At 49.8% G+C, this 22,242-nt stretch overlaps 1 protein-coding gene across 1 annotated transcript in view; it reads right to left on the minus strand.

Annotated features, from left to right (window-relative positions):
- The window catches only part of KIF14 (kinesin family member 14), a 38,237-nt gene extending 18,008 nt beyond the window's left edge, over positions 1–20,229 (minus strand). Inside the window, exons 1-14 of the mRNA XM_052654012.1 lie at positions 19,145–20,229; positions 16,877–17,131; positions 16,273–16,360; positions 14,540–14,638; positions 11,735–11,787; positions 10,784–10,814; positions 10,255–10,362; positions 9,185–9,301; positions 8,243–8,358; positions 6,596–6,768; positions 5,741–5,888; positions 5,428–5,491; positions 3,896–4,080; positions 861–963 (exon numbers count right to left, since the gene is read on the minus strand). Of these exons, the coding sequence (XP_052509972.1) occupies positions 861–963; positions 3,896–4,080; positions 5,428–5,491; positions 5,741–5,888; positions 6,596–6,768; positions 8,243–8,358; positions 9,185–9,301; positions 10,255–10,362; positions 10,784–10,814; positions 11,735–11,787; positions 14,540–14,638; positions 16,273–16,360; positions 16,877–17,131; positions 19,145–20,229 (2,625 nt within the window). The remainder of the gene's footprint in view (positions 1–860; positions 964–3,895; positions 4,081–5,427; positions 5,492–5,740; positions 5,889–6,595; positions 6,769–8,242; positions 8,359–9,184; positions 9,302–10,254; positions 10,363–10,783; positions 10,815–11,734; positions 11,788–14,539; positions 14,639–16,272; positions 16,361–16,876; positions 17,132–19,144) is intronic.
- Between the last annotated feature and the right edge of the window lie 2,013 nt (positions 20,230–22,242).

Here is a 22,242-nt window from a genome sequence, read left to right on the forward strand (position 1 = left end):
CGAGTGGATCTAGTAAGGTCTTTACAACCTTGAGACACTCTTTTGATTTACTGTAATAACCAGTTAAAAAAGCATGTAACTCCCTTGCTAACACTAGCGAGGGGGGCACTCTCCGCCCCCCTTTTGAGTCTGTGTGAGAAGCTTCCTCTGTCCCTTTTTCACTTTAATAAAACTGTGCTTCACAAAAGCTCTTGAGTGATCAAGCCTGGTCCCTGGTCCTAAAACTAAATCTTCTTTGGAGATCACTAATTCGACATCATTCACCGTAAGCTACCGCACCGTCCATATGCCAAGAACTAGGGCAGACACGCTGCATACATGCCTATTATTAACCCAACTCTAGGAATGAGGGCACCAATAGAGCAGAGGCCGACAGTCGCGGTGCTGAGCGCCGGTTGAGCTCAATCTGCAGACACTGCCCTAAGGACGGGGCACAAGCTGATGCTCCCAGCAGCCCTCTCTCCACCCGCCCTGAGAGGCAGACACACACACACCAAGTGACCATGGGCCTTGCTTCGCCTGCAACAGAATGTTCAAGCCTGCTCCCCTAATGTCATCGTTAAAGTGCCTGGGGAGGGTAACACAGTCACCTAGGCTTAAAAACGTCTCAAAGGTCAAACAGCAGCTGGTAGGGCTGAGGCTTGACCAAAGCCCAGCTCTGCCCGGGACATGTACCGGTGCTGCGGCTGGGCAGCTCCCGAGGGCTGGTCTCTGCACAAAGGCAGGGGGTTTGTGAAACGCCAGGAGAGAGAACTTGAGAGCCAGAGAGTCCTCCCCCTCGCTCTGAACTGGGCTCAGCAAAACTGAATCCCTTGCCCAAAGCAGAACAGCTACTCGCATCTCAGCAGCAGCCAACTTACATGGTGCAACACCGTCGACTCCGAAATCAGTTTTCCATTTACGTATGTCTTCGCTTCCCCCACCGGGATGATACTCACTGTCCCATCGGAATTGGTGATGGTGCTGTGAAGACAGGGAGCCCGTGGTTACGGTGATGGATAGACTGACGAGGAAGGAAAAGCGGGCCACATAATGCTCCCTGGGGTGTTCCTTCGGTGCTAAGGTTACTATCAACTTATGACAATAGTAACATAGAAGAATCCCCTTATTTTCCTTCCTTAGATTTTGAAGCTTTGCTGAAAAAAGCCTGGCTTCTCTAACAACTCTATCCAGCAGAGGTGGTAAAGTTTTTCATTGTATGTATTATGATTAACACTACTTAAAAAAATACTAACCCCTCTCCTCCCAAAATGAAAAATGAATACACAAACATTAAAGGAAAATACATTAAAATACTTATAAGTACTGACCCGTGTACTCTAACCAAGGGCCAGGCAAGTCGGGGACCTCCTGGCCCCTTGCTGGACTCTTCGCTCCTTGGGGGCATGTTCTGTATCTTTGCCACGAGTGTAAATACTGCACTTATTTGTTACAGAAAACAGCTAAGGGAAGACCGAGAGGAGCTGGAGATCAAGGACCCAAACCACACCACGTACAGACATCACGGAGCTCAGAGGACTAAGACCGTGCGGTATTAGTGAGAAAACCACTCTGTATCATTAGAAACTTTTCGTGTGAACACCACATTAAAAATAAAAAAGCCACATCTTATTTAAGATATGGTACTGGTAGAATTGGTTATTCACAGGGAAAATAAATGAATTTAGATCCCTACTTCACACCAAACAAAAAATTCCAGACTACTTAAGGACTTAAATGGGAAAGCAAAATTTCAAAACATTTAAAAGATAATTTAGGAGACTATCTCTATAACCTCAGTACAGAAAGGGTTTTTTTTTAACAAGACACAGAAACAACCATAAAGGAAAAGATTCACTTGCGTGATAGACTAGGAACTGTGATCCATTGAAAGGTACAGCGAGAGAGAGAAAAGATGAGTCACACACTGGAAAAGCTATTCACAACGCATGAAACTCACGAAAACCTGCCAACCAGACACAGAAAGATCCGCTACAAATTATGAAGGAAAAAACAAACAATCCAATTGAAAAATGGACAAGAGACAGGAACGAGCTACAAGCGAGCAAGCGAACGCGGCCGAAGTGCGTGAGGATTACCAGCCAAGGAAAGGCAAACAAACGCCACCGAGACGCCGGACTGCGTCCACCCAACAGCGCTAAGCGCTGGCAAGGATCTGAGGGTAACAGGGACTCTGAGTGCCAACTGCGGCAGAACTGACGATCATTCTGGAAGGCGATCGGAAAGCACCTCATGAAGGAGAAGGTGCACATACCCGCAGGCTGCTCTCTCCCCTCCCAGACGCACACTTAGGGCTGCTGCCCAAACTTGGGAATTACCGTGACACGGTAACTGCAAAGTCGCCACGCTCATACAGCACGCGGGCCAATCAGAAGGGCGGCCCAGGCGCCAGGCTGCCCCGAGGGCCGTCTCGCCTGTTGACACTTACTCCAGGGACGCTCTACCCGTTTGTACCAGGAGACGTGTCACAAGCACTCACAGCAGTGCTGTGGGAGTGGAAAGTGAGAAACCACCAGCCATCTACCAACAAAACAGTCCGGTAACTCCACACCACGTTGAGACTTCGCAGCCGGGAAAACGCAAGTGCGTCCACAGAGATGGATCACGAAGACGCACATGGAGCTAACGCAGTGCACACGAGCCATCACCCCAGCAACACACGCAGCATCGCTCCACTCACAGGAGCAGAGGTGTAAATTCATCGTCCAACCAAAAATCCGGCCATAAATGATGGATACAAGTGTCATGCCTAAGACTGTAACTCCAAGAAATGACCCCTTGGCCACATCACACGCACAAATCAGAAACGCAGCAATACTCCTCACAGGAGAGCAGGGCAGTCCTGGCTAGCAGGGCCCCCTCAGCGGCCTTCCTGGCTAGCAGGGCCCCCTCAGCGGCCATCCTGGCTAGCAGGGCCCCCTCAGCGGCCGTCCTGGCTAGCAGGGCCCCCTCAGCAGCGGTCCTGGCTAGCAGGGCCCCCTCAGCAGCGGTCCTGGCTAGCAGGGCCCTCTCAGCGGCCGTCCTGGCTAGCAGGGCCCCACAGCAGCCGTCCTGGCTAGCAGGGCCCTCTCAGCGGCGGTCCTGGCTAGCAGGGCCCCCTCAGCAGTGGTCCTGGCTAGCAGGGGCCCCTCAGCAGTGGTCCTGGCTAGCAGGGCCCTCTCAGCGGCCGTCCTGGCTAGCAGGGCCCCCTCAGCAGTGGTCCTGGCTAGCAGGGGCCCCTCAGCAGTGGTCCTGGCTAGCAGGGGCCCCTCAGCAGTGGTCCTGGCTAGCAGGGCCCTCTCAGCAGCGGTCCTGGCTAGCAGGGCCCCCTCAGCAGTGGTCCTGGCTAGCAGGGGCCCCTCAGCAGCGGTCCTGGCTAGCAGGGCCCTCTCAGCGGCCGTCCTGGCTAGCAGGGCCCCACAGCGGCCGTCCTGGCTAGCAGGGCCCCACAGCGGCCGTCCTGGCTAGCAGGGCCCTCTCAGCAGCAGTCCTGGCTAGCAGGGCCCCCTCAGCAGTGGTCCTGGCTAGCAGGGGCCCCTCAGCAGTGGTCCTGGCTAGCAGGGCCCTCTCAGCGGCCGTCCTGGCTAGCAGGGCCCCCTCAGCAGTGGTCCTGGCTAGCAGGGGCCCCTCAGCAGTGGTCCTGGCTAGCAGGGCCCTCTCAGCGGCGGTCCTGGCTAGCAGGGCCCCCTCAGCAGTGGTCCTGGCTAGCAGGGGCCCCTCAGCAGCGGTCCTGGCTAGCAGGGCCCTCTCAGCGGCCGTCCTGGCTAGCAGGGCCCCACAGCGGCCGTCCTGGCTAGCAGGGCCCCTTAGCGGCTGTCCTGGCTAGCAGGGCCCTCTCAGAGTCACACCAGGGCCTCAGCGTGAATGGAGATGCGTGGGGAGGGAGCTGCAGGTGGGCAGGATCTGAGGGACGCACCAGTGGTCGTCGGCGATCAGCACCCCCGACAGCTGGATATCGTGGCTGGAGCCGGGTCCGCGCTTTCCGACTGTGGTTGTCCCCTCTTTGATCGTATACGACAGGATCTCTGACAGCTGAGGGTCTTCGCTGAGGTTGACCAGGTTTGGCGAGTGGTCGTCCATTCGAAAGGCGATTCCTGCTCTCTAGGAGGAGTCAGGAAAACAGTTAACCTTGATCAGGAGGATGAAACTGTTAAACCCACCTAAAATGAGAAGCCTGCATTAAATGTGGAAGCCACAGGACGCGTGGCGTGGTGATCAACAGCCTCTTAGTCCCTCTCCTCTCGATGGCCCTGCAAGTGTGGCCGGCATACTTCTTAGAAGCCTTGCAGGGCGAGGCTGACCCTGTGTCCCTCACCAGCCTCGGCCCACTCAGGGCTCAGCCTGGTGTCTCCATGCGCCTGTCCTCCCCCACAACCAACCAGCGGGTCGGGTCCTGCGACCGCGTCTCTGCGGCCACCACCGGGTCCCCTCACCGTGACAATAACCTCCTGATTGCACGATGCAGGGCACACCTTTCAGGCACCATTCCCCACTTCCCTGTCTACACACACCTCAGGAAAACCCTCTTGAGCCTGTCAGATTCCCTCCTTTCCGGCCCCTGCACCCAACCCCCCAACACCAGCCAGCCCACCCACCACCTGCCCTGACTCTCGTCACCTCCTCCCGTAACCCCAGCCATAGCTTTGAGATGGGTGCCTTTCCCGGCCTTCATCTTTCCTCCCTTGAACCCTCTCTCACACCCTCACCAAGAGAACCTGTCCAGACCCAGGCTGATGGTCCCTCTCCTTCCACCAAAAGCCCGCTGTGGCCCTCCCACCGACCCTCACCGCACCGTGGCCCAGCTGTGGCCCCCTCTCCAGTCTGAGCCATCCCTGCAGCCACACATCTGTCCCTAATTCTCAGGGCGTCAGGCTGCATCACGCCTGTGCGCTTCTAAGCATGGTATTTCTCTGCTTAGACGTTTGACTTTGGAAACCAACAAGCTCCTGCTCATTGTACAAGATTTTGCTTAGTTGTCCCTTTCTGTTCAAAGTCCTCCCAGTGACCGCCCTCATCACGGAGAATTACTGCCGCTCCCCTGCCACTGCATCAGGGCGACTCACAGGGCACAGCCGGGGCCACCACCATGTACCCACCAGATGGCACGTGCATGGTTCAACCCTCCAATCACAAGGCACTTCAGCAAACCCCCCTCTGGGTCACAGGTTCTCTGGATTCACCTCAGCCTCCCCAGGCCTGGCACAGCATCAACATGTGATATTTGTTGAGCCAACGTGAAGAGAACTAGATTTCCCACCAGCTCACAGGCTCTAAGCCATGACAATCCCGATCTTAAAGCTCCTCCCAAGAACTCCCTCTAAGAGTTTGCTCTGTTCGGTCGGTATACAACGAGCATTTGAGAAATTCCACCTGCGTCTTTACTGGCACACCTCTTTACTGGCACATCTCTTTGCAGACTTTCGAGTCAGTTTAGAGCTGAAATGATACCTGTAGCTCCTCTGTTACTTGAAGTCTTCTTTTTTCAGCTTGTTCAAGTTTTTCTTTCCACACTCTTTTCAAAGAAACACAAAAGAATTTTAAAAAGTTAAAAAAAAATCTACATATATAAATCATTAAGAATCAAGACATAATGAACAAAACTTAGAAAACCGCTCAGGAGTATATCAAACGTCATGGTCTGGGGATGAGCTGCTCCACTCGTATGGGAGGGAGGGCTGAACACAGACCCAGGCACCTCCCCGCCGGTCCCCCGCCAGCTCAGGGAGCCCGGGCAGCCCGGGGCCGGCTGCCTGGCGCCCACCTCTGCATGTCTGCCATGTGTCTCTCCTGCTGATGCAGCTTCATCCTCAAGGAGGCTATTTCTTGCCGGCAGAGCCTGTATCGCTCAGGGTCAACGTTCTGACTGCTTCTTTGGGCAGCTTTTAACTTTTCAATCTCTGCTTTCAATTCTAAACATTTGTAAAAAGGGGCCTGATTAATGACATTTGATATACGAGACACGCACATCCAATCTTCTATTTGAAGTCTTAACAACCACTAAGTGAAATATTACTTTAATTACTTACAAATCCCTAGCGAGCCTTAACCTGAAAAACCACTCTCCTGTTAATGAATCCCTCCCTCTTAGCAGGATGGCCACGAAATGTATTCTCCAACACAGGGCCCTAGTCTGGGACGAGCGGCGCGAACCAGCCCTGCCCCGGCACACCGTACCCATAAAGACTGGGGCAGAGATCAAAGGTTTTCCAAGCCGGAATTCAGAAGACTTATGTTTACTGGAAATGGCCCCGCGGGTAGAAGAGAGCGGATGCAAAGGGGGAAAGACTGAGCGGGAGCCAGCCCGCACCCGAGGGCGCCAGGCACCGTGGAGCCGCGCGGGAAGGACGCAGGGCTCAGGCAGGACGCAGGGCTCGGGGAAGCGGGCCTGCGGGCGCTGGGCGCTGCGGCAGCGCTGAGCCAGGGCGGCCGCTGCTCCCAGAGGCCCCGCCGGCCCCGGCTCCTCCTGCCGGCGCCCCCGCGGGCTTCCCGCAGTCAGCGTGGGAAGTGAGGCGGCGCTGCTGCAGCCAGCCCGGGAGGAGCACCCTCGCCTCTCTAAACCCGCTTATCTTCACGACTGAAGAGAGTGAGTGAGACGAAAGTCAAGTCTGAGCCTCACCCCGGATGAGCCCGGCGCTGAGGTCCTCGTTGACCCTGGCGGCGGTGACGATGCTGCGGGCCTGCGCCGCGTACCTCAGCGTGCTCAGCGTCTCCTCCACGCTGCTGCCCGCCGGGCTGACCGCGGCCACCATGGCGGTTTTCGAGTTTCCGCTCAGACTCTCCTTCAGCAGCCTGGGCGGGGAAGAGCAGCGACCTGACACGCCGGGCGCCCGGGAAGCGCAGCGCACACCGCGGGGCAGTGTGACACGGCGGCGCCCACTCAGGCACCACCTAGGAGGCTTCTGGGACTTGCAGCTCGGCTTAGGTCTCCGAGCACTTCACCTCCTCTCACGCTTTCTATTTTGTTTTGTGAAACAATAGTCTGTGCAGAGATTTTAAAACGTGGGTAACTATCCTATCTTTAGTGAAATTCCTCTCCCCACACCAGCCTGGGAACTGCTTCAGGGAGGGACCGTGTCTGGTCGGCTTTGGGTTTCTGGGGCCACCACGATGGTTCAAAGCACCTGCTTGCAAGTGCAGAAAATGATGGATGAACATCATAAACACAAGCTTTGTTCTCTGCTACTAACATATGCAAAAGCCTTACTTGAGAAGGAAAAATAAGCTTGAGACTAAAATGCCCATCTTTACAAATACGGAATGAACCAGTCTCAGCTTTCCAAAGTTATTCTTAATTTTCAAGAGGCATTAAAGAAAATCAGACTGCTCTCTGACAGGCTTTGAGGTGGCAATTAAAACATAATAAAGTATAAAGACACACTGCTGTCAAGGAGAGATACGTCCTTCTCAGAACTGAATATTAAATCTATACGCACTCACTAATGAAAATCCTTTTTGAACCAGCCAGTGTGCACTAAGCTTCCCTTTACACTCACAGGAGTGTCTGGTGACACCACGCGTGCCCAACCATCAGGCACGAACGACGGTAAACACAGTAACAGAGGCTGACACTGTCACAGCACGCACCGCGTGTTACGAGCATCTGTGCGCACGCTCAGTCACTCAGCCGTGGCTGACTGCAATCCCGTGAAGGGACTAAAGCCCACCAGGCTCCTCAGTCCGTGGGATTTTCCAGCAAGAATTCTGGAATGGGTGGCCATTTCCTTCTCTAGGGGATCTTCTCAATCCAGGGATCGAACCTGTGTGTCTCCTATGTCTCCTGACGGGCAGGTGGGCTCTTTACCACTGCACTCCCTGGGAAGCCCCCGAGAGTTTTTACATCCATCATTCACCCACACTATCCCAGCTGACTCAGTGGTAAAGAATCTGCTGGCCAACACAGGAGACTTGGGTTCAGTCTCCGGGTCAGGAAGATCCCCTGGAGGAAGAAATGGCCACCCACTCCAGTATTCTTGCCTGAGAATCCCATGGACAGAGGAGCCTGGCGGGCCACAGTTCACGGGGCTGCAAAGAGTCAGACACGCCTGCGCGACTAAGCACACACACACACACACACAACCCTCACAGTCAAGTCTGGACACACACCCACTATTACAGGCGAGGAAACAGGCGGGAGGCTATCAGGGTCAAGTCCAGGCAGCCTGGCTCTTGCACCCACACGAGAGTTACATGAGTCGGCCTATGCCCCTTTCCCACACTACTCTCTGTATCTTGTACAGTTCTTTACTCTTCAAGAGCTACTTGCCATGTGAGGACAGACTCGCGGTAAGGAATGAACACGCTCCGCCCACCAGCCTGCTCGGACAGTGCAGAGATGACCTTGCCCAGGGTCAGCAGCGACTTGTTAATGCTCACGCCTTCCTGGGGACAACATCAAACATTTTAATCAAACGTAACTGCTCCAGAATAAATTTGTTTCACAAAATATATTTCTTCCCTAATTGCTCCTTGGAAGAAAAGCTATGACCAACCTAGACATCATATTAAAAAGCAGAGACATTACTTTGCTGACAAAGGTCCATCTAGTCAAAGCTGTGGTTTTTCCAGTGGTCATGTATGGATGTGAGAGTTGGTCTATAAGGAAAGCTGAGCGCAGAAGAATTGATGCTTTTGAACTGTGGTGTTGGAGAAGACTCTTGAGAGTCTTCTTGGACTACAAGGAGATCCAACCAGTCCATCCTAAAGGACATCAGTCCTCAATATTCATTGGAAGGACTGATGCTGAAGCTGAAGCTCCAATACTTTGGCCACCTGATGCGAAGAACTGACTCATTGGAAAAGACCCTGATGCTGGGAAAGGTTGAGGGCAAAAGGAGAAGGGGACGACAGAGGATGAGACGGTTGGATGGCACCACCAACTTGATGGACATGAGTTTGAGTGAACTCCGGGAGTTGGAAGGACAGGGAAGCCTGGAATGCTGCAGTCCGTGGGGTCGCAAAGAGTCGGACATGACTGAGCTACCGAACTGAACTGATCATCACTGAGTAAATACTTTCTTTCAGAATCTACCAACTTCCTTTGGATTCAAAGTCTACTGTTTCTGAAAAGCAATCATAACCAAGAACTATGGATCCCTTTTTGAGCCTCAGATCGCAGTCTATGAAGTGCAGGTTCAGAGAGGGTTTTTTTCGGCTAAGTATGCTGAGCTTGTAATCTTCTAAAAACAAAGCACAGGGGGCACTTTACCTTCAGCCGCTCCCCGCTGGTCCCAGTCGCTGAACACCGCTCACTGCCAGCCAGGTCCACGAGGTTTATGCGGCTCCGAATTCTGTGGTCCAGCTCCTGCCCCTCCACAAATTCTGTCTGGAGCAAAAAGGCATTAAAATAACACATCATAAGTTCTTTCATGACTTGCCATCAGCAGAAGTCTGCAAAACAGAAAGTTACGCAAGATTCAAACACAAGGGATAAAGACACTTTGTTTCCTTGACTCCATGACAGTTTATCAGAACACAGCACGCAGCGCGGGGACAATACCAAAATAAAAGAGACGACTGTAAAGGGCGAAGAGCCTGTAGCCACTCGATTACATTAAGGAAGCAACGATAAATCGAGAAAAAGCCTGATTTATATAAGTGTTGCTTATCCCAGCACTGAAGTAGCAAAATGTTTAAAAGCAACATAAATGTCCAACATCAGAGGAAAACCTGAGGACTTTTAATAGTCAAAGGAATGCTATGTAGCTATGAAAAACAGTATTTTGCAAATAATTTTAAAGGCATGAAATCATTACAGATTTTGTAAATTTGTGATGTGTGATTGTAAAACAATTGAAAGATTATATACCAAACTGTTGAGGGGGTTTATCTGAGTGGAGCCTATGGCTGAATCTATTTTGGCTGTGCTGGGCCTTCACCGTGGCTCCTGGGCTCCTCACGCTGCAGCAGGCAGGCTCTAGAGCGAGACGGCTCAGCAGTTTCGGTGGGCTGGGTCTTAGCTGCAACGTATGGAATCAAGCCCGGTCCCCAGCTTTGGGAACGCAGAGTCTTATCCATTGGACCACCAGGGGAGTCCCTACATTATTTAAAATCCTTTACCTTCTGACATGGTTTTGCAAACACAAGTATTATGTGTTACTGATAATATATTACCATATATTGATATGATGTGAGTCCTTGCGTGTATGCGCTAAAACCCAATCATGCTACACTTATGTGACTTTGCTTTTACCTTTGATTTAAAGGAGGAAATAAGGACAACATACAACCTGAAGACAGGGAGCGTCTTTCCTAAGAAAGCCCTCAGCGACACGGTACCTTGGCCTGGGTCATCACCAGCGTGAGCACGGAGTGAGAGCGCGAGCTCTTGTCATTCATGCCGGTGGCGGCTGTGGCCTTCTGCTTGTTCCCCAGCTCCAGCCAGACCTGGCGAGGGAGGCGGGCCAGAGCTCAGACGGCGCCAACCAGGGCCAAGTGCAAAGCAAGCACATATACACACACCAATAATCATAATCACTTTGCAAAATAAAATTATCAATACATATTTATTTACTCATTTGTATTACCATTTTCTAGTTGTTCGTTTTCTCTGTCTCAGAAACTTGAATCAGGAGATAATACCTTGAAAAGGTTATTTCTATAACTCTAAACTGACATGATAATCAATTTAAATTTTTAGTTTAGAAGAGTATTTCTTTTTATTAACGTTTACACAAACAAAATCAGTTGATTACAAATTAAGATTAACCTTTTATTTATGAGAACAGCAAGTTAGGGGAAATAATCTTGTATTTATGACTCTGATTTTCTATCTAGTGGACAGAAAACAAAATACAATCAACCTTACCTGGATATCAGAATAAGAACTGACAACATTCCTATTTTAAAAGAGCAAAAAGACAAAATCCATTTTACTGATGATCAGTCACACTCGTGCTCTTATAAAACCACCACCTTTCAATTACATAGTTATTCCATGGATATCACAATGGAATAGACATTATTATATTGATTGTGACAGTCTTTCGCTTTCTCCATTCTTGGGCAGGAAATAAAATATAATGCTTTAATTTTGTCTAATTTTTTAAAATATGATTTTTCTTGATATAAAGAACCTTAGCATTTGAACACTGGAATATCCAAGTCTAAGTCAGGAGACCAAAATATAAACTTTTAACCCCTGTGTTGGCGTAGGTCCCCGTATACACACATAGGGTGCGGTTCGGCAAAGGTGCATGTTTAAGTACCGGTGCACGTGGGTGTGGGTTTGCGGGTGCCGTGGGTCTCAGCATTAATTCCAGATTTACTAAATGGAGTTAAATCTTTTCTCACCGCTTTCCTGTTCCCTTAAAAAAGCATTTGGAGTTGAAAGCCAAACACATGACTGTCAGCACAGTTCCAACTCCAAGCATCGAACTTGGCACCTTCTCCCCTCCGCGGCTTAAAGGGACACATAAAACAAGCGGCTCGAGAAGGCAGGCTGAACTCAGTGGGTAAGCGGGGAACAAGAGAGGTCAGAGAAGGTAACTTCCCTCGGTGTGATTAGTCCTCTACGAGCGCTCATAGACAGAAGCACGAGAAGCAACTAACTCTCCATTTGGAAAGAGGAGGGACGTCTGACTGGAGAGCATTAAGGCCAGAAGACAGCAGAGAGGCAGCGCCTCCTGGCCGGGGAGACGCTCCGGAACACAACACGCCGCGCCCGCCGCCGCACTCGCGTGGACAGGCCCTGCCCGCCCGCCCGCATGCCGCACTCACGTGGACAGGCCCTGCCCGCCCGCCCGCATGCCGCACTCACGTGGACAGGCCCTCGATGTACGGGCCCGAGGCAGGGTGCTCCCGCACTCGCAGCTGTGGACAAACACAAGCTGCGTTAGCACAATACAAATATTCTATATAAAATGGACTTCCAATTATCTTTTTTTCTATATTTTGAGTCTACAGTAAAAAGACTTGACTCCACTTTGCCCAGAAATAAACATTAGGTTCTCACAGAAACATACCTGCAAGGCACCAGGAAACTGCCTCAGGATCACAAACCACTCACGTTCTCAGTGTTTGACAGTAGATTTACTATGACACCAAATCTAACGGCTTTCTTGGTGGCTCACGATGGTGTGACCACTCACCTAGAGCCACACATCCTGGAAAGTGAAGTCAAGTGGGCCTTAGGAAGCATCACTACAAACAAAGCTAGTGGAGGTGATGGAATTCCAATTGAGCTGTTTCAAATCCTGAAAGATGATGCTGTGAAAGTGCTGCACTCAATATGCCAGCAAGTTTGGAAAACTCAGCAGTGGCCACAAGACTGGAAAAGATCAGTGTGCATTCCAATCCCAAAGAAAGGCAATGCCAAAGAATGCTCAAACTACCGCACAATTGCACTCATCTCACACACTAGTAAAGTAATGCTCAAAATTCTCCAAGCCAGGCTTCAGCAGTATGTGAACTGTGAACTTCCTGATGTTCAAGCTGGTTTTAGAAAAGGCAGAGGAACCAGAGATCAAATTGCCAACATCCGCTGGATCATGGAAAAAGGAAGAGTTCCAGAAAAACATCTATTTCTACTTTATTGACTATACCAAAGCCTTTGACTGTGTGGGTCACAATAAACTGTGGAAAATTCTGAGAGAGATGGGAATACCAGACCACCTGACCTGCCTCTTGAGAAACCTGTATGCAGGTCAGGAAGCAACAGTTAGAACTGGACATGGAACAACAGACTGGTTCCAGTCAAGGCTGTATATTGTCACCCTGCTTATTTAACTTCTATGCAGAGTACATCATGAGAAACGCTGGACTGGAAGAAGCACAAGCTGGAATCAAGATTGCCGAGAGAAATATCAATAACTTCGGATATGCAGATGACACCACCCTTATGGCAGAAAGTGAAGAGGAACTAAAAAGCCTCTTGATGAAAGTGAAAGAGGAGAGTGAAAAGCTTGGCTTAAAGCTCAACATTCAGAAAATGAAGATCATGGCATCTGGTCCCATCACTTCATGGGAAATAAATGGAGAAACAGTGGAAACAGTGTCAGACTTTACTTTTTTGGGCTCCAAAATCACTGCAGATGGTGACTGCAGCCATGAAATTAAAAGACACTTACTCCTTGGAAGAAAAATTATGACCAACCTAGATAGCATTGTCAAAAGCAGAGACATTGCTTTGCCAACAAAGGTCCATCTAGTCAAGGCTATGGTTTTTCCAGTGGTCATGTATGGATGTGAGAGTTGGACTGTGAAGAAGGCTGAGTGCCAAAGAATTGATGCTTTTGAATTGTGGTTCTGGAGAAGACTCGAGAGTCCCTTGGACTGCAAGGAGATCCAACCAGTCCATTCTGAAGGAGATTAGTCCTGGGTGGTCTTTAAAAAGACTGATGCTAAAGCTGAAACTCCAATCGTTTGGCCACCTGATGCGGAGAGCTGACTCATTTGAAAAGACCCTGATGCTGGGAGGGATTGGGGGCAGGAGGAGAAGGGGACAACAGAGGATGAGATGGCTGGATGGCATCACCGACTCGATAGACATGAGTTTGGGTGAACTCCGTGAGTTGGTGATGGACAGGGAGGCCTGGCATGCTGCGATTCATGGGGTCGCAGAGTCAGACACGACTGAGCAACTGAACTGAACTGAACTGGTGGCTCAGATGGTAAAGCATCTGTCTGCAATGCAGGAGACCTGGGTTCGATCCCTGGGTTGGGAAGATCCCCTGGAGAAGGAAATGGCAACCCACTCCAGTACTGTTGCCTGGAGAATCCCAGGGATGGCGGAGCCTGATAGGCTACTGTCCATGGGGTCGCGGAGAGTCAGGCACGACTGAGCGACTTCACTTTCACTTTCCAACATCTTACAGGTTTGTTATTCTCAAGTCCTGCCGTAGCCACTGTTCATGTGCTTTTAAGTGGCTTCCAGAATACGTTCAATTAATTTCAGTTAACATCTTTTTCAGTTTTACATTATACATTTTACACTTCATGAGCAGAATATTTAAAACACATAGAAGTCTTAGAAGGAAATGCCAAGTTTTGCTTAAGTCTGTAGATGCTGCCAAAGGCAGACTGAGTGACTTTGAGCAAGTGACCTCTTCAAATTATAGCTTCTCAATCTCCACAGTTCTTTACAAAACTAAAAATCTTTTCATTATAATAACAGGTTTTTAAAAAGTTTATGCCTTGTGAAACTTTCTATTGCACAGAAAATATTATCTATAAGACATCAGCTTGCTAAATAATCCAGTGAAATACATATGCTTCAAAATCAAGGCAGTTTTTTTAAAAGTTCTACTCTTTTTTTGGCTTCACAGACTTTTAGGCATTTGATATTTGACATGTGTGATGCAACTAAATCTTGGAATATATGATCTTTAATATTGACACAATACTTGCTTAAGTAAAATGAGGTTACAGTTAATAACTCATTTAATGTCCACTAACAATACTGTTCAGCTTATTCAGTAAGTGGCAACGCAGTTAGACTGCACATCGAAGCATTTGCTATCATATAGGAGCACTGCAGTATTTAAGCCATGTATCATCTTGAGAACTAATATCATTCTATGCATCAATAAAAACAAATTTAAAACACCAAGTTTTTAAATCTTACCGTTTGCTTTCTCTGCCCATTTTCACCTTTACAAACGAGAAGGTCATGAATTCTTTCATTGTAGACTTCGAAGAAGCTCATCTCAAGGTGGTAGCTGGCCTAGCAGAGACAGAAACAGAGCCAACAGCTTAGCTGAAAGTCCTTGCGCTCCTTGCACCTCAGATCTCTTACGGCTCTAGGGTCCCCATGCAAGGCCTTCCCAGGTGGCTCAGTGGTAAAGAACCCACCTGCCAAGGCAGGAGACCAGAGACCCGGGTTTGATCCCTGGGTGGGGAAGATCCCCTGGAGGAGGAAACGGCAACCCCACTCCATTACTCTTGCCTGGAGAATCCCATGGACAGAGGAGCCTGGTGGGCTACAGTCCATGGGGTCGCAAAGAGTGGGGCACGACTGAGCAACTTCGCGGGCAGCACGCACGCATACATCTCCATACAAAGAACTCTTACAATCCAACCACAGAAGGACAATCGATCAGTTAAAAAACAGGCATTTCTCCAAAGCAGATGCACAGCCAACAGGCACAAGAAAAGGTGCCCAAGAGCGCAGGTCAGCAGGGAGAGCGGGTCAGAGCCACGGTGAGAAACCGCTCCACACCCACGAGGACGGCTGCAACCGAGGAAACGGAAAGCAGCGAAGCTGGTGAGAGCTGGAATCGGACCCCGGGGCTGCGGGTGCGAATGTAAGATGGTCCAGGTGTCGTGGAAAACGGCTGGTAGTTCCTCAAAGGGTTCAGCATAGACTTACTATATAACCCAGCAATTTCACATCTACCCAAACGAATTACAAATAAATTAAATTTACTCATAAAAATTGTACACCAATATTCATAGCAGCACTGGATAGTGCGTTGGCCAAAAAGTTCCCTTGGGTTTTCCATCAGATGGTATGAATGAACTTTTTGGCCAACCCAATAACCGAAAGATAAAAACAGCCTAAGTGTCCATCAGCAGATGAATGGATAAAGAACACGCCGTGTATACACACAATGGAATACTACTGAGCCACAAGGAGGACCGAAGAGTCGATACCTGCTGTACCCACATGAACCTCACACTGCAGACACTCATTTACAGGAAATGTCCAGAACTGTAGGAAAATTACAAACTCCCAGACTACCCTCCCAACCAACCGAATCAGGATCTCCAGCAGCTTTTCAGCAAGTAAACACACACACACGCACGCGTGCACACATGCGCACGACTGCCTCTTGACACATTCCCGGGAGCTCTTATCATCAAGCAAACATGGGAAAAACTGGTCTTGCAGGCTGCCTGCAGACGGCTGACCACAGGCGGGACTGGGTGAGGGCATGGGCCCCCGGCACCGGGGCGGGACGGGGCGGGCGCGAGCGGCTGGGGCCACCCCTGGGCTGAGTGTGCAGGCCGCTCCCCAGCCTCCTGTTGCTGCCGGCACAACACTGACCCTGCTGTCCTCCGGGAGGTGCGCAGCCCCCGACTGCAGACACGCACGACGGGGCAGGGCCACCGCACACGTCCCACCGCCCGCACAGGTGGTAGAGCCGAGGAAGCGGAGAAGCCGGCGGGAAAGCCCCTCTGTCTCTGCCCACCAGGAGGAACCGCCCACGTCTGAACCCGCTCCCCCTCTGGCCCCAGGGGACAGGGCAGGAGCGTGCCGTCTGCGGAGTCGGCCTCAGTGGCCTCAGCTCTGACTTTAACGCGGTCCGCCTGTTCTCTACTCGAATACGAAGGCTTACAGAGACCGTGAGAACATACCTCTTCCGTTTGTTTTTTGGCTATTTCAGCAAAAAGATCTTCACAAAATCTTGGAATTATTCCTGGTTCTTCACTAAAGCCCATCATCCTAGAAAATACATTTATGAGTTGGGGGGAGTAAAACTAATTAGGTTTTAAAATTCTTTGAGGGGAAAGTAAACCTGAATTTCCTCTTCTATAAAGTGGGCTAAGTAAGAACTATCTAATTCAGAGCCTTCCAGCACAGGGCCTGGAATACAGTAAGAACTCGATAAACGTTAGCTGCCATTAAAACTCAAGTATCTCCTCCCAGGACGGGTAGTAGAGCCAGACCACTGATGAGATGACTTGCTTGTGATTCTCACTACAGGGCTTCCAAAATAACCCGAGCTTCAGTTTACACAGCAGATAGAATTTACAGTGAAACAGGGCCGATGATGCCGACAAGGTAAACAGTATCTCACGATAAACAGCAGCCCAGAGATAAAGCGGCCTGCAGAACTGCAGTGGGAAATGGGTGAGACTTGAGCCCAGAGCAGCACAGTTTCAAAAAGACATTCCACCAAACTGCTGTTCTCACAAGACACAAATGCTTCAGGATGGTCGGATTCACAACACAACTTACGTGTATGACTTTCCAGAGCCAGTCTGGCCATACGCGAACAGACAGGTGTTGAAGCCTTGGAAGGCCTGTCCTAGCAGCGGGGCCGCCAGCGCCTGGTACACGGCCATCTGGCTCGCGAAGCGCGGGTGGCGCTCGTCCACGGACCAAAAGGAAAGATCGTAGGCAAAGCTGTACACCTGTCGTGTGCTGGGGTGCTCCACAACGATTTCCTCCCCATCCAGGAAGACCGCCTGAGGCGCTCCTTCTCTCTTCTCCCTTTCAAAAGAAGTGCAGGTATCTTCATTGCAATTATTGTGAGTATTATTTCCACAGAATATAATAAGGACTTCAGACTACAGTAGAACATTCCTCCAGGGCAAGATGGCTCTTTAGTTTTATGCGGAACATGCAGAGCAGCACACATCATAATAGCGGGTTTCCAAAACCTATTTCCCCAGCTCTAGTGCCACTGCTCAAAGGAAAAATGGAATTCCAGGTTTCTTGTCCAGAAAATTCCCCTACTTGTATAGGATTTTCCATCTTCTTCCCTTTCCTCTTAAGTTCTCCCTTTTCTCATCCCGTCCGCTGAAATCTACCTGTACCTGTAGTTCTAACTGGAAATGTATTCGAAAACATCATGAAGAATTTCTAGAGGTACGAATCTATACAAAGCGGGCAAGAAACAAAAGCACAGTTTCGACAAACTCAGTTAGATACAAGTTTGAATTGAAGTGTCTTTGGGATACAAGGTACGTTTCTGTGACTCCAAAGGTCCTTCCTGCTTTAAATCATCTCCCTTAAAACTCTGACTCTTTGCATCCACTGTGCTTCTATCTCAGACTCAGGAGGAAATCTTTTTGCCCTAAGCTGCAGAAAAGCACGAGTCCTTGTCTGGCCACACAATTCTTTTTGCCGCCAACTCTGCTTAGATGTGGAGAAGGCAATGGCAACCCACTCCAGTACTTACCTGGAAAATCCCATGGACAGAGGAGCCTGGTAGGCTGCAGTCCATGGGGTCGTGAAGAGTCGGACATGACTGAGCGACTTCACTTTCATTTTTCACTTTCATGCATTGGAGGAGGAAATGGCAACCCACTCCAGTGTTCTTGACTGGAGAATCCCAGGGACGGCAGAGCCTGGTAGGCCGCCGTCTATGGGGTCGCACAGAGTTGGACACGACTGAAGCAACTTAGCAGTAGCAGCAGCAGCTGCTTAGACGAGAATTCACTGTGGAATCCACCCTTCTCGTCCTCCCAGTGGCCCTGCTGCAGGCTGCTCTGGGGCCCACGCCCCGTCCCTCTAGGGCCGCCACCTGTGCGGGCTGTCCCGCTGCTTCTCTGCCCTGAGCAGTCCTGAGGCTCTCCCTGAGTTCTCTCCCCTCATCACTCACCCACATTCTCACTAAAAGGCTCAGCGCCCTATGGAATCCGCCTCAACTGCTGGCCATGCAGGTTCAGGCCAGGGGCCTGCCCACACTGCAGTCATCACGCACGTGTGAAGCGTCGGTTCAGTCACGCTGGACTCTTCACTGCAGCTGCCAGGCCCCTCCGTCCATGGGATTCTCCAGGCAAGAATACTGGAGTGGGTTGCCTTGCCCCGCTCCAGGGGACCTTCCCGATCAAGGGATCGAAACTATGTCTCCTGTGTGTCCTGCGTTGGCAGGTGGATTCTTTACTGCTGAGCCACCTGGGAAGCCGCAGGGTCACCATAGCCTCCTCCAACTCACTTAGATCCAAACAGACTTAAAAAAAACTACTGACTCTGTGAAGTCTTCACAGTTGTCCTCCAAGCATTTAAAGATAATCAGATGCTACAGTCACACCAGGCGAGTCTGTCCGTTTCTCGCCCACAGGCACTCATGGGGAGAGATTTTTTTGCGGTCAAAGTCAAACATCACAGATCAGTGTGTGTACAACCACGACCTGTCACAGATGATACAGCGATAACCACCACCCTGGAAAGGGTTTTGGAAGGACCTGTTTGGGGAATGAGCAACCAGCTGTTGCTCTTTTTAAGGGAAAGGTAGAAGACACCACCATCTATGACAGATTTGAAAGCAGACTGCCTTAGAGACTGACGTCAGTCAGACGTTTAAAACAGATATATCTGGAGAAACTTCCATTTGCAAAATGTGGTTTTGATTTTTTTGTTTTATAGCCAATCATCGAAAATATCCACATACTACCACTGAACTGGGAAGTTCCGTCTATAAAAAGGCAGTGCCAGCCAGCATGAACACGCACCAACACGCAGAGCAGGTTGGCCTCGGATAAAAAGCGGGTCACGTACCGGCTGCTGAAAGGCCTGACTCTGACCGCCACTGTCACTTGGCTGCTCTCCACCTTCAGGAGCCCTGTTTCTGCAGAGGTTTTCTGAAGTGCGGTTTCTTCCTCAAGAAGGAATGTATTTTCCCGTGACCTTTCCCTCTGACTTGCAAGAAGAGAGCTCTGGGGCATCTGTTTAACTTGCAGGGTGGGCCTCCTGCTTCTCAGAACCAAGGCAGCGGGGCTCCGAGGCTGCAGGACGCCACGCCTAGGTGTCGACCTGGGCTCTGAAATACACTTGAAGGGTGTCCTTTTCTCTAAGCTTTCAAATCTACGTGGAAGTTTCGTGGCTTCCTTCTCAGCACCCCTGTGATGCGAGGCCCCTGCTCCTGACACTCTGGTCTCCAACCTGCTCTCAGTGGGCCTAACTGCCAGGCACGGTGCGCGAACAGCTTCAGTCTGACTCTGGGAACCGGCGGGCGCTCGCTCACGTAGGGACTTCAGGGCAACGTTCTCACCCACCCCACTGAGGGCAGAACGCGTCGCTGCGCCTTTTCCATCAGCCTTCATTTCGGGGTCTTTTGGGTCTGGAGTTAAAGGTACAGAAGGTGCAACAGGCAAGTCTTTATCACTGCTTACAGCTTTTACATTTATACCAGTTTCTGGTGAAGGCCGACTATTTTCTGTCCTGCCGCCCACATCCTGCATTCCTTTCCACTTTTCCATGCAATCTGTCTTAGTCCGACGCTGTAATGCAAGGCGTGTTTCTGCCGTTTTTGCACCGGCATCTCCTGACTCACGACCAAGGAAAGAGGGTTCCTTGCTCCTGGTCGCTCTCCTCTGAAGTGTCAACCTCCCCACAGGGTTAGGAAGGAGGGGTGTGTCTTCTGTTTTCTTACAGGCCGAAATAACGTAAGTGCTGTTGATGTCTCTGACTTTACTTGCAGATCTCAGTAACGGATCATCATTTTCACACTCTGACGAGTCTGACCTCGGATGCAGCTTCAGCTTGCTGCCCTGGGGGAGGACACTCAGGGACGACGTCTTCGTGGAGGAAGGAACGCCAAGGAGATCTCTGCCGCTTCTGCTGTGTGCGGTGGAGGCTGACATGGTGGCAGAAAGTTATTTTTAAGAAGAATGTTGCTGAAGAAATGCTAAGCTCTTCTTTAGACATTCATTTGACTTCCGGCCATTTCTTATGCAACAGTTTCCAAAATTATCTGCTAAAATAAAATAAATAAATAAAATTTAAACTGCGCAGATTACAAACAGGCTTTAAAAACACGAGGACCTTCCATGGGAAAGTGACTTCTCAGGGGCATACATTAGGTCATGATCTCCACTGAGAAATTATTCCCAGGCAGCTTTGGACAAATCTCTGACCTCAAAGACCATACAGTCATTGCTCAACAAACATGTGCTAAGATCCCATGAGGTGCCAGGCCCTCTGGTGGACACTGTGAATTTCAAAGACAAAACTCTATTTTCATTTCCTTAGTCTAGAAAGAATGCACAGATAAAGACTGCATCAGGTCAAATGTGCCAGGTGACTTAAAAAGATGTAAAAAGCACATGTCAAAGAAGATATAAGAATAGTCAATAAGCACATGAAATGATGCTCAACGTCATGGGTCATTAGGGAAAAGCAAGTCAAAACTATAATGAGATGCCACATCATACCCATTAGGATGGAAACTATCAAAAAAGGAGCAGAAAACAAGTATGGACCAGGACATGGAGAAATGGATAAGCTCGTAAACTGTTGCTGGGAATGTAAAATGGTACAACCACTGTGAAAAACAGTAGGGATGGCCTCAAAAAATTAAAATTAGCATATACTAAGTCGCTTCAGTTGTGTCCGACTCTTTGCGACCCCAGGGACTATCGTCCACCAGACTCCGCTGTCTGTGGGATTGTCCAGGCAAGAATACTGACTGGAGAGGGTTGCCATGCCGTCCTCCAGGGGATCTTCCCGAGCCAGGGATCGAGCCCACCCCTCTTACGTCTCCTGCGTTGGCAGGCAGGTTCTTCACTAGTGCCACCAAATTAGCATATGATCTAGCAATTCCACCTCCGGGTATACACCAGGAAGGATTGAGAGCAGGGTCTCAAATGAAGGGATATCAGCCTACCCGTGTTCACAGCAGCATCATTCATAACAGAGAAAGTGGGGAAGCAACTCGAATGTCCACTGACCAATGAACGGCCTACCAAAATGTGGTATATCCATACAGTGGAAAATTATTCACCTTAAAAAGGAAAGAAATTCTCCAATATGCTACAATATTGGTGAACCTTGAGGACATTATATTAAGTGAAATAAACCAGTCCCCAAAAGACAAATAATATATGATACCACTTATATCAAGTACTTATAGTAGTTAAAATCAGCAGCAGAAAGTATAACGGTGGTGGTTAGGGAAGGGAGCACGGAGAGTTATTATTTAATAGATGCAGAATTTCAGACTGACCAGATAACTAGAGTTACAGGGTAGATGGCAGTGATGACCATGTATTTAAGGATGTACATTTAAAAATGGTTAAAATGAATAAATGCTAGAAAAGAGAACATGTCAGCAGAGATTTTTAAGTGCCCCTAGTTTGGGGAGCAGCGAGGGGGACTAACAGACACCCCAGCACCAAAGTTAAAGACCGGAGTGAAGCATTTCTCAGGTGCTGAATGCACTCGACATGCAAGAACGCCTCGGGGAGATGAGCCTGAGAGGTGTCACAAGGCAGCTCATACCCAAATAAGTACCAGAGACAATAAATACAAGCACTGTAAAGTAATCGCTTGTCTTGAGAAAACTTATGCAAGATCAGTTAAGTATTCAGCCTGCCCTCTAGCAGTTAGACAACAAAGTTGACAGGAATGTAAGCAAATACGTGTCAACAGTATCTATCCAGTAGTTACGGAGAAGGCAGTGGCACCCCACTCCAGTGCTCTTGCCTGGAAAATCCCATGGGCGGAGGAGCCTGGTAGGCTGCAGTCCATGGGGTCGCAGAGAGTCGGACACGACTGAGCGACTTAGCAGCAGCAGCACCAATGTTTAGAAGAAAAGAGAACAGCAGACGCAGCTGAGGTCTGGCTTCCCGTCAACGCTGCATCCAACTGGTTATACT

This window comes from Budorcas taxicolor, chromosome 16 (genome assembly GCF_023091745.1).
Source record: "Budorcas taxicolor isolate Tak-1 chromosome 16, Takin1.1, whole genome shotgun sequence".
NCBI classification, from domain to species: Eukaryota; Metazoa; Chordata; class Mammalia; order Artiodactyla; family Bovidae; genus Budorcas; species Budorcas taxicolor.